Source organism: Botryllus schlosseri, chromosome 4 (assembly GCF_051294905.1).
Source record: "Botryllus schlosseri isolate E-star chromosome 4, Bs_hap1, whole genome shotgun sequence".
Taxonomy (NCBI): Eukaryota; Metazoa; Chordata; class Ascidiacea; order Stolidobranchia; family Styelidae; genus Botryllus; species Botryllus schlosseri.
The window spans coordinates 4,721,949-4,734,866 of record NC_137239.1 but is presented as its reverse complement, the minus strand read 5'-3'; the positions used below and the strand labels follow the sequence as shown (position 1 = coordinate 4,734,866).

Sequence of the window (12,918 nt, the reverse complement as noted above, 5' to 3'; positions counted from 1 at the left end):
CTGTAGAAGCAATATCAGTTCAAATCAACCAAATAAAGCAATGCAAATGTTTATTTGAAGTCTTATGAATTACCTTCGACTGGATGTAGTTTTTGAAACGTTTTATACAATAAACACTAACTATTAAAAGTAGTAATATTATGTGGGTTTTGAGGCAATGTGGGGGGTGCCTAACCGAAAAACTTGACGTGATAGAGAAAAACAGAAGTCATTTTTGAATTTCGCGCCCAAAAGTTAGTCACAATCAATTGACTGATCAAAGTCAACAAAAATTGTGTTGACCAGTGTTATGAATCAGTAATAATTCATTTTCTACCAAACAAAATTGCCAAATCGCAAACAAACATTGCCAATTTTGAATCGATCCTAGTTAAGTCACCTAATTTTTCAGGGTGACACTAGACTAGGGTTACCATATTTTTGTGGCTCAAATTACGGAACTCTTTAGCGACTATGACGTCACAATAGCAAAGATTTGCCGATCCACCGGGCCACCTGTAATGTGAGCTCTGATGATTGCCAGGGTCGGCAACAAATTTTCTCACTAGCCGGATGAAATCGTCGTGTGTTTGACTGCCCTGCTCTGTGGCGCAGTTATGCGGTTGTGTGTTGCAACTAGGACCGAATCCATATTTTTTTAGCGCTCTCCGGCCCCAAAAAGAAACTGATCTTGACCCACCATCGTGAAATTGATGAGACTTTTTGTGGTCTTAGTATATGCATCTGATTTCTATATACATCTGGTTTTTCCATATATTACTTTGACATACACCAGCAGGTTGCCCTCCGGTGGTGTCAAACCTTTATGGTCTTGCCGCCAGACACGAGGTGATTACTTCGTGATTGTAATCGATTGCGATTACGATTACTTCTGAATGACGCGATTACGATTACGATTACGATTACGATTACAGCAAAATCAGGAAGTAGTCGATTACGATTACGATTACATTGGAAAAGTAATCACGATTACTCACGATTACATATATTTTGCATCTTAGAAGCTATGTTGGAAGACAATATATGCATTGCGCTGAAGTGGCCTAATGATATAACAAACTAATTAACTTGAAAATCCTCTCTAGATCAGTGATTCCCAACCGCGGCTCCGAGCTTGCCTACTTGCGGCTCCCATTGACGTTGGAAAATCCAACAAAAAATATTGAAAAATCAATTTAGAACAAAAAAAAAATGATATTCAAAAATTGCACTTGCTTGGCTTGAAATCTGGAGTTTATAATTGAGGGTGGAGGGAGACCAATTTCGTTGGTGTCGAGTAGCGATTTTCTACTCAACAACGATTTCGTTACGCAACTCACGTCAAAAAGTATGCTCACACTCAAATGCGTTTGGATCGTCACTTAAATTTAAGTCTGCTCATCATCAGACTTAATTAAGTGCAGGTGGTGTTACAACACGTTTTACAACGCTATCTCACCATCAAACCAATATATCATTTGACTTGATTGTTAAGTTCAACGGCCGCATTGACGGAATGAATGCTTTTTCGCCCACGATGAAAATGTTTTCAAGTCCTATTGTAGTTAATGTGGCCACTGACCCTGGTCATTTACAACTTGAGTTGCTAGACATGCAGTCAGATATAAAGACCTGACAATTTGGTTGTGCGTCTCACGAAAGTGTTTCTTTTAGTCTGCTACGCTTTAGCCCAGGGCTGGCCAACCTTTTTAGCCAAAGGGCCACTATTTTTAGCGCGGGCCACTATCCACGCGAAGCGCGAAAATTTACTGAAGTTCATAGGTCAATAATATTTTCACTTGACTGTATTGCGGGCCTGCTGTATATCGCTGGGCTAAGTTTGCGAGGACTGGGCTAGTCGGCGGCTCGGCGCATGGACATATCGATATTGAAAGCTGCGACCAACATGCGTCAATCATATCGTGCCTAGGTTTCATAGTCGACAGTCTTACTGCGAGCGCAAACGCAAGGTCGCATATGTTGAACGACACCTTGTCTCGTAATCGCGAATATAGTTAGACTCAATCTGATACAATAGGTGTTCTTCCATTTTGGTAAAAGGGCAAAAATACTAAAAACAAGAAATCGAGTGACAACATATTGCGCTAAGCTTGTAGAAAATTTTTAACTTTGATAAATTTATCGCAAGTTATTCTGCTTTATTGTAGTGTGCGAATATATACCAATATGTGAATGACTGATGGAGCTGTCAATGCGTCGGAACTGATATTTTGGTCATCACATCTCAAGTGTTGCGGCCAGACTAATCAAATTTTTGGTTGACCTTGCAAGTTTACAATCTGTGCAATCCATTTTTGATGATATTAGAAATTTCGGAAATTAATTCGCGGGCCACTGAAAACCTTCTCGCGGGCCAGATGTGGCCCGCGGGCCACGGGTTGGCCGGCCCTGCTTTAGCCACTACAATATCGTTTGATTATATAACAAACCGGAGGTCACGAATTAACAACTAAAGTAATTATAACAAGATACCAGAGGTTATAATTATGAATTACGTGCCCCCAGCTCTACATGTAGGTAATTATGTGGCGAGATAGCGCAGTGGTATAATCAACGGCTGCAACGCCATTGGGTGCAGAATGCAGAAAATCGGCCTGGTGTAACTGACCGTTGTAGTCGACAAACACCAAGATTACAAACTCTGCAGGTAAATCTGACCATCGGGGGCAGAGAAAGGATTAAAAATGAATAGTAATATAATGCAATTATTGACGAAATTCAGTCTTCAACTTGCGATTATCATCCATGGGGGCGAAAGACTGGGGGACGAATTGCTGTTTCTGTCCTGATTCCAGCTACAACCCATGCTAGCATGATATATAAGCCCATGGCCATGGCGGCAGGTCCCAATGTTGAGTAAAGAATTGTGAAATAACGATTAGCGCCCGTTTCAAGTAGAATCATGTGAGAATAAGATTAAGCGAACATAAAATTCTGCCGTCAACTTAATACAGATATTGTACTGCAAGCTGCCGTTACGAGAAACGGCAAAAACGGGTCGGTTCTGATATATATATATATATATATATATCACCAGCTGTTGTTTTGTACTACTTCGTTATGGAAATCGCAATGGTTTATTTGACGAGTACAAAATTTCAACTATTTGTCCGGTGTACGTAGCCTACGTACTAGATAGGCCTACTGCTCGCCAAGCAGCTACGGTCAAATTGCGTTTAACTAAGCGTATGCATAACCAAACATCAACCCATAAGTTACTATTTTAAACTATAGGCAGAGCCGAGATATATTAAACTGCTGCGAGGTAGTGGCGTGTGGAACGTGTTGATGACCTGATATACAACACGGCGGATGTTCTTACTATGACACTAATGTACGACGTACGTGCATCGAATATCTATTTAGTGTGGATACTTCTTACGCAATGACGCGCAAAGCTAATAGGCTGCTTCTGACGTAATAATGAGCTGTGGCATTTGAAAATCAGACGTTTGTGCTGTCACGAGCCTGATATAATATCTCTTCCTTGTTCACGAATGTCTATTTTATTTCACAGTCCTTGCAAAAATAAAAAGTAATCGTTCTTTCACAGAGAAATCGATTAGATAAGGGAAGTAGTCGATTACGATTACGATTACTTCGTAAATTTTTCGAATGTAATCGATTGCGATTACGATTACTTGAAAATGCTGTAATCGTCGTAATCGATTACGATTACTAATCGCGATTACCCCATGTCTGCTTGCCGCCATTTACAAATTGAAGATGTTCCGTGGGCAAGCTCAAAATTTGATAAATTGAGTACTAAAAAATATCCACTTGTCTACATTTGCTCACTGCCTATTTTGGATGATGATTACGTTCAACATCTTCGCGATCCCAATAATAAAGGCAAAGGAAACTCATGTTTGGAACCGTTGTGTTTGACTTAAGCATCCATACGGCCTTTACTGATTTTAGGAATGCACTGTTCTCCTATAATCGCGATTACAATTAGACATGTATCAGTTCATGATGGTTATTTTTGTTTATTTTGGGTCGATTTTCTTGCGAGGGCGGTGGTCGCCTTAGTAAAATTATTACAGGTTACAGTAAATCGCACACAGCGTAAAGAAAGACTTCAAGCAGCATAAATCTTTTAAAAAATATTTCTGTTTATGATGATTTACGAAAAAATTTTCAGCCAATTTCTAGCCTCCAAAATTCCGGAAATTTAGACATATAATAGAATTTCCTCACGGATGCAGTTTGAACAGTGAGTCAAGCAAGTCAAGTCATTAGTGTTTGGAGGTGAAACGAGTCAACTCAAGGTTATTCAACGCATGAGTCCGGCCTCATATTCATGTCGATTTTTCTAAATACAAGGTATGGTTGACGTGATGATTTTTTTAATACGATAAGTGCAGATTGAGTCGCAGGAAATTCTGAATCAGGAAACAAATATGGAATTATTTGTGCCTTGGTTTTCCCATAAATCTGTACTTCCAATGTTAAATCTTAGAAAAAGCTCTTTATTCCTATGTTTTCTCCACATTTTTTCAGCACCAACCTGTTGTTTGCGCAGTCGTTTCAGTAACCATTGTAGAATCTGTAAAACAATAAACACCTTAGTAAAGGGGCGGGCAACATACGGACCGCAGAGAGTTACTTCCGCGAAAGTGAAATTCATATCTGAAATTATTGACAAACTATATGTATCACAGAATGAATCCAAGTTTGCCAACTCGAGGAAGATTGTCATGAAGCTACTTGTTATGTTTGAATGGACATATATTTGCGAGCAAGCATTGTCGACCATGAACATTAACAAGAAATGGCTGCGTTCCAATACAACTGATATATATCCGACATGCCGCCAGAGTTCAAAGAATTTGTTGACAACTTTGATCGACCACAGATATCCGATCGACCAAAACAGCTATTGAAGTACATTAGGGTAATAAATTCACATCGTTTTCGATCGCTAAGCTTTAAATTTAAGGCTTACATTAAATACCATTTATTCCTTGTATAGTTGGATAAATACGCGATCATGTATCGATTCTGTAATCCGGCCCGACAACTACGTTACATTCCCATATCAGACCAGACTACCGGAGAAGTTTCCCGCCCCTGTTTCAGTATATACAGGAATGTAGAACGAAATATGTCAACGAAAATGATCGCATTTAGTTGATCCATAATTTCAGTGGGAGGTATTGCAAGTGATCTTTTGGCTGGCTAGTGTTGTAAATGACGTTGGGAAACACTATGAGAGAAACTAAGGATATCCAGTAGCCCATAATCTGAAATATTTATTACTTAATGAAGAAGAAAAATGATACCCCAGTTATACAACAACGAGAGAATTTCAATGTTATAAAGTGGATGAACTGGTGGATACTGTTGTTCGCCCATTTTTTGAATATCCAGACTGGGTTGGAGTACATGATAAACAGTTTCCCAATAACTTATGCAAAATATTTTTGAAGTAGATATGTCTCAACAGAGTGGGACTGCTCTGTTCACGCTCACTATTAAAAACTGATTGATCCAATTCTTCATTTCCTTATTTGTGTCTGTCATTCACTCTATCCGCGGAAAAATAGTCAACGGGTTAAAAATTTGGAAAGGAGTGATATTGTGTAAGTTCTAAAAATTTATCGTTTTTGTATTCTCTTTTCTCCGAGTCAGCATGCACCTGTCGGTTGCTGAGAGGTTTCTGTAAATTATGTTGTATATACAAACACAAGAGAATATTGTATAATGTAGATGATGAAAAGTAATAGACAAAATGATAAAAATAATCAATATATCTGATCATCGACATTCTATCAGTTAAAGGTGACTCGTCCATCGACTAGAAATTATATAGAAAAAGGATAATTACAGAGTTTTATTTTCTAACTATGAATCAGTAATCATTCAATTTCGTTGAAAAAAAATTGCCAAATTGATACAAACATTGCCAATTTTGAAACTAGTCAATTCAAGTCACCTAATTTTTCAGGGTAAATCCACTCTAGGGTTGCCATATTTTGTGGCTCAAATTCCGGACACTCTTCAGCGCCTACTATTGGGTTATGCCAGGCCTGGGAAAAGTGCGTCCCGCGGGCAAAATGCAGCCCGCGACGCTATTCTGTGCGGCCCGCGAAAGGTTGCTTGAAATTGAAAATATAAATCCTACTTTTTAATGTTGCTGCGTTTACTAAAACCATAGGATGTATAAACTGAACCAGAAATTTACTATCAAGCCTGTTCATTAACATGCCGCAATTACGCAGCCTACACATTAGTGTCCCACATGCCTAATCCAGATTCAAAATAAAGTAAATGCAGCTAATTATGCCGTTACAATTACCGTCACAAGAAGTCCCCAAACCTTCTTTGTTGTCATTGTTACATTACGCATATTACGGTCTGTGTTTCAAATTGTTACGTGATGCGTTTCCAAATCCCTAATACGTAAAACAAGTCAAACAGTGCCCGTGATCTCTATGAGTATATCACCACCCATATAAAGGATGTCCAAAAAAAGAAATCCGAAAGTTGAAATTCAAAGATGATTCGGTTGACTAAATATTTGTTTACTACCCGTCTTTTTAGGAGTTAGTGCCGAGAACATCGTCGTGATCAAGGAGTATAATTTAGGTCAATTCTGTGACAAAAACACGAAGACATACACTCGATCAAGACACGGCGAATTTTGGAATAACTGTATACTTGGCAAAACAACAAGGACATCTCGGCAAGCTGCAGACTTCTCGGAAACCAGCTACCAAGACAATAAGCTTTATAGTATCCCCAGGACCGTAACTGCCGCACCCGAAACCACCCAATTGGGAGGCGAGCTCTAAGGGCGCCCAAAATTATTTCGTGAACGAACATAAATTATAGAGTATTTTTTGTACCTTCTTTCAAATAGGCGCGATTTAAATATCAATGGCTTATAGAATTGGTTATTTCGGCGTGATTCATTACCGTGCCACGACGCACCAACATATATGCAGTTCAGGCCAACACGGGATTCCGAGAAGGCACTGCAATTGCAACTGCTGATCAAATTAACTAAGTAAAGGGGATAAAGCTCGACAGCGAGAAAAGGACTGCCCTTACGCTGACCGAAAACCACGATGTCTAATTGTCCACAGGAAATACTTCCCAGTGAAAAAATAACAGTTGGGAATTGCGTGCGTCTTTTAGTTTAGTACGCTTTGGCGATTTCGATATCTTTTCACATAGCAGACATGACGTCACGAAATAACATGCAACGAAGTATTTATACCAACGGGCCCACCCGAATATTTCCAAGACAGCACCTCGCTCATTTCTAGCAGTAAAACTGATACGTGGGCTTAGAGAGGTTAAAATAATATAGCAATATATATATGCAATTACCAATATTATTGACTGATTGAATCATGAATCATGGAAATATTCCGCGCTTCGCGCGATTAGGACAGAAAACGTTACCAATTAGTGTATACAACAAATCCCACTCAGAAGTAGTACTAAAAACGTGCATCCCGATGGGGTCCGGTCTAGGGGTGAAGCCCCCAGGAGTTTGATTTATAACTCTATGGGGGGCCCAAGACCAGAGTTCTGGGGCTGACGACGGGTTGTTTCAGCCATCCCAAACACTTTATAATGCATTGATAGAAAAACGCGGATAGAGGTTTAGAAGGATCGAAATGTATCATGTTTAACATTGTTTCAAAACATGACGGCAAAAAAATATATTTTTGATAATCAACCGTCACTTTCTCATTCCCCAATATCAACACATCAACTGAGCAACGTTTAGTGCAAGTCACTGCTTTCAATTTAGAAATAAAATCAATACGCTGGAGAATAGAGCTAAAATTTCTGACACGACCCGCCAACATATTTTATGATTCTCATTTGGCCCGCGGAGAAAAAGAATGGCCCACCCCTGTGTTATGCAATGAGGTATGAACATCGCGTATGTTATTATTACGTCATAATAACAAAGCGTCACCGATTGATGTGTACGCCCCTTTTCAAAAATTGCGTGGGACTGGCGCCCCCCTATTTTAAGGACTGTAGTAAAAAACAATGGGTAAGTGTTCGAAGTGCGGTAGGTCTTTTCTGGTAGGACTTTACTGTTGGAAATATTTCGCGCTTGAATCGCGCTCAAGGATCACTCGAGTTATTAACGATATAATACTTGTATATGTGCTATGTTCGGGATTACATCAAGGTTAATTGTGATTTATGACAACCATCAGTAGGCCTGCCACATCGTTACCATCTGGTCCGAGTCCGTTGTTCACACCCCGTATTCACCTCTGCGTTTGGCAATACGGGGAAGTTAAATGTATTGGTATTTGTTTTATTGTTTTGTGTTACTAGTAAATCAACTGAGAATGTGGCTGAGCTCTTTGCTCACATTGAATTTAGTACTGCACCCACCTCTTAACTTTAAGATGAACGTATTACGAAACAAAGTAAACCATATTATATAACGTTCATGCGCGTTGCCGATCACAAAATTAAACAGTCTTATCTTTTATGATACGATGAAAAAATATTCTGACGAACTAATTTTGTAGCTCTCAAATACAATTGTATTGCGGTAATTATTTTTGCTGCAAAGCTTCAAAGCATCTTTAATGTACAAAGGGCATCACTCTCATAAGTACCTCTTCGATTTCGACGCAATATGCGCGGCAGGATACAATACCTAGCTGGAAACACTTTGTGGAAAATAACCCGTCCATGCGGTGCTTTCCAACCTCCATTGGTCTCGTCTCCATTTCTAATTTGAAAATGTTCCATGGCCCAGCACAAAATTTGATGACCTGGTTACTAAAAAATGTCCGCTTGCCTATATTTGCTCACTATCTTTTAGGCAGGCCGTGTTATTTTTGGCATATGCCAAAACTGCCAAAAATAACTTATTTTTGGCATTTTTTGATTTTTATTTTTAGCAGTTTTGGCATCGTCCTCTAAATAGATAGTTTCAGCCTCGAATAAGTCACAAAAACGCTTTATTTGGGCTAGTTTGTCAAAAGACACCACTAAATGTGCAGCATCCACGTATAATCAGTGCCAACAAACAATAATAAGAAGAAAAAACCTAACGATTTCATAGGTTAATAATATCAAACGAAACACAAAATGTGCAGTATCCATCGGAATCGGTGCCAATAAGCAAAAAAAAAAGAAAGAAAAGCCTAACAACACGCTCAACAGCTGATTGTTACAGCTGTTGAATAGACCTAAATCGTTTGCACTGTAACAGTGCATCCAAACTCAGGTCAGCTAAGTTTCTCCTAAATTCATTTCTCGCCCAGCGAATCTGGGAAATATCGGTTTCAACAGTAGCCGTTGAGGGAAAGAATGTTGCCAGTCATCCACAAAAGGTTTTCAGAGCTTCAAAATCTTTGGAGGGCCGAACCGGCTTCCATGCATCATGAAAAGAGATCACTTTGCAAGTGCCATCGATCTCATCGCGGAAAGAATTTTCTTCCCGATCCTTTTCCAGGAATTTCCTGTGTTGTCTCTCAACACATTCTATTTAGTAGCCCGACTATCATTTCTCCTTCAGTCTACCGATATATTTTCGGAGGACTTTTGTCACTTCAGGTGGCTTTAATATTACCAACTCGCATGGAAGAGTCCTGGGAAGGTAAGCTTGTTTAAGAACATTGACGCAACAAGACTGTCTGGCCAAACGAGACTATGCAGCTCAGAAATAGCCAGACAGTTTGTTGGGTCACAATGTTCAACTCTATCACAATACAAAAATCGTGGTTGATTTTTGGGGTTCCAGTTCCATGAGCAGAATATAATTTATATTTTAATAATTAGCACTGCGGCAGCTTCTCATTGATACACGCTTCATCAAATTTAGCGCTCGACAAGCCGATCAAAACTGGTCGTAAAATTGCCTTTGAACAAATGGAAAGTGTATGACGTAAACCAAATGCAGTCAGCCGTTCAATCTCGCTGTGCCCACACCATTTAGGACACCATGCTTTCACCCCTAATGGGTGGACAGGACCCAGATTAAGAAACCTGCCTTTCAGAAACGCTCTTCTCGCTTGTAACGCGGTCCTGTTAACACAACACCATGAACAAAATACACTATTTGGCAGGCCGTGTTATTTTTGGCATATGCCAAAAATTGCTTATTTTTGGCATTTTCAGATTTTTATTTTTGGCAGTTTTGGCATCTGGCTCCTGAAATGCCAAAAATAACACGGCCTGCTTTTAGGGAAGCTGAATACGTTCAACATCTTCGTGATCCCAATAATAAAGGCAAAGAACAGCCAGGTTTAGAGCCGCTGTCTGTGGCTTAAGTTTACAAACAGGTTTTACCGATTCTAGGAATGCACTTTTCTGCAATAATTGCGAGTACAGTTAAACTTATTTCAGTTATTGACGGTTATTTTAAAATAGTATATTCATATTGAAATGAACCCGAATATTTTCGGCTGACACTCGTCAGGGGTAATCGTCAGCAACTAGTAGAGAATTGGAAAGAACATTGTATATCAACAATCGTATCAAAAAATATGACGTCACCAGCATGAAAGAGAGAGCGTTCAATGTACTATTTTTAGGTGGTACACGAACTCCTTTTGTTGACAGAGTTTTGGTTGGTGTATTTTGATAAAAGTTGATTCCAAGGCACACAAATGGAATTGTGAGCGGCCTCGTCCTACGATTCGAAATCGGTCGTCTCGATAATTATTCGCACAAATCGGATTATCCAACAGATGTTTGCCGATGGCAGAATTAATGGCCTTTGATCGATCAGCATCAATTTTAAGTGGATGAATTAAGGGTGAGCTTTTCACTGAGCGTGTTCTGATAAAGCTGGGGACATGTTGGTTTATGCGGTCCTGCAGACGTCTTGACGTTCTTCCCACGTAGCCACAATCACAGTGGCACCTATATTCGTACACTACATTACTTTGTTGAAGTGCAGGAAGCATGTCTTTGCGTGTTGAAGGGAGCAGTTGTGTTGTTGTATAAATCACATTGGTTTTGACTGTGTCGTAACACTTACTGACAGCAGAAATCAATTGTTTTTCAAAGCGGGTGGAAATGGGGCCAATCCAAGGTAGATGGATATAAACATCTTTTATTGTTCGTGCGGTGGGCTCTGTTCGTTTTTCTGCGTTGAATTGCGTTAATTTCCTCTCCATGCCGCGGCTGATGACGTGTTCAGGGTAACCGTTATCCAGTAAGATTTTTCGGATGTAGTCAAGTTCTAAACTCAGTTTGTTACCCGAACATATCATCTTCGCTCTATGCACGAGTGTGCCTATGAGGTTAATTTTTATGCGCCGAGGACTAAATGAATTCCAGCGAAGGTATTGGCCTGTGAATGTCGGTTTCCTGAAAACAGACGTTTCAAATTTGTTGGTATTGCGCTTTTCAACTAATACGTCCAGAAATGATAATGAGTTATTGCGTTCTTTTTCTATTGTGAATTGCAAGGCCGGGTGAAGCGAGTTTAAGCGAATGAGAAATTGGTCACACTCCGATTCATTCCTGAAAATGACAAATGTATCATCTACGTATCGGCGATACAATAGTGGTTTGGCGGACTCACGCTGGGAGAGAAGCTCGCCCTCGTAATACCCTACGAAAATGTTGGCCAAAATAGGTCCCAGGGTACTACCCATGGCTAAGCCGTCTATTTGGCTAAACATGACCTCGTTAAAGCTAAATTCCACGGAGCAAGTTGCCGCTCGTAAAAGTCAGGGATATATAGAACTCCGGGATGGCTGACTTCTTTTTGGCCTATACATAAGTAGGGCTATATATCAACCTGCAATCTACCTCGAAATCTTCACTTTTTCGCAAGTTAGCGATGTAGGTGTTTATACAATCAGGTTCCTTGACCTTTCGCCGCCTTCCTGGTGAGCAAGCAAGACATTCTAGAAAACATGGGTCTTCCCATACCTCAACCTTTATGGTAAGCAAACTCAGACAACGTTGAATATCAGCAATTTCATTCAGTAAATCATGAATACAGTTGTATACTTCAAATTAACCTGAATTTACCGACAGGTAATACATAGAAAGGTGGATAACGAAGAAAATCAGTATTTTCTAAACGTTCAAGACATTGTTTTCCAAACTTTTTCAGTGCGGGTGATAATTTTGAAAAGTATTTGGGAGAAGTAATATAAGTCAAGCAGGAAAGAGTAACTATATGATGCTGAGACTTTTTGAGTTGTAAATAAAGGCTCTTTTGAATACTACAACACGCCCAATTTTCTCCACTTTTTCGTCGATAGACATTCCTGAGCTTTATCGTCATTGGCTGTGCAGTAGCAGTACATCCCGAATCAAGCTTCTGAAGGGTTCGATACTAATTCGCAAGTATTGGAAACTATGTGTAATGTGTAACTCGAAAACTGGTATCCGCGGCTATCCTGCTAGGCGCTCAGCATCCACGGATAGCATGGAGGAGAAAAAAACAGGGTGCAGACTAGGTGACCTTACGGTCGTATAGCATCTCCGCCGTCAAAGCATCACGATGGTGCAGGCGAAAAAGAATATCATATCTCTCGCTCTCTCCAGAAGATTTTCGGACATGATAACTGATTCAATGGACTGAGTAGATATTAAAAGCGTCGCTGCTGAGACACAAGACCCAAATTTCCAGATTGAAGCCAATATTTGAAGATGGTAATGCAAGTATTGTATAGCAGCAAATCCACTGATGATGTGCTGTACAGGATGGAACGTCGCATTTCGTTTCATGAATCTGCAACAAAAATTAACAATTTAGAGATACAAATCAACCATAAACCCAATCTTTAAGAACAGCTTGATCTGGGGATTCAACCCAGTGGTGCTAAACCGCCAAATATGTTAGATTTTTATATCTCAATATTACAAATGCATGAAGCTGGACGCTTGTCCATTAGAGAATGAAACATCAAAGTTCAGATTGAATCGGATTTTTCTGCATGGTGTCGTAATACAGAGCTC

General features: G+C 39.7%; 1 protein-coding gene across 38 annotated transcripts in view; it reads right to left on the bottom strand.

Moving 5' to 3' along the window:
- LOC145437880 (adhesion G-protein coupled receptor G7-like) overlaps window positions 1-12,918 on the bottom strand; it is a 161,772-nt gene that overhangs the window by 83,011 nt on the left and 65,843 nt on the right. For 31 of the 38 annotated variants that reach the window (XM_080315224.1, XM_080315228.1, XM_080315232.1 and 28 more), the window contains one exon: window positions 4,511-4,549. The exons of 6 other annotated variants lie outside the window; for them this stretch is intronic. In XM_080315224.1, coding sequence (XP_080171350.1) covers window positions 4,511-4,549 — 39 coding nt within the window. Of the gene's footprint in view, window positions 1-4,510; window positions 4,550-5,641; window positions 5,683-12,918 lie in introns of those variants that run through there. One more of the 38 variants, XM_080315263.1, reaches the window with a different exon arrangement.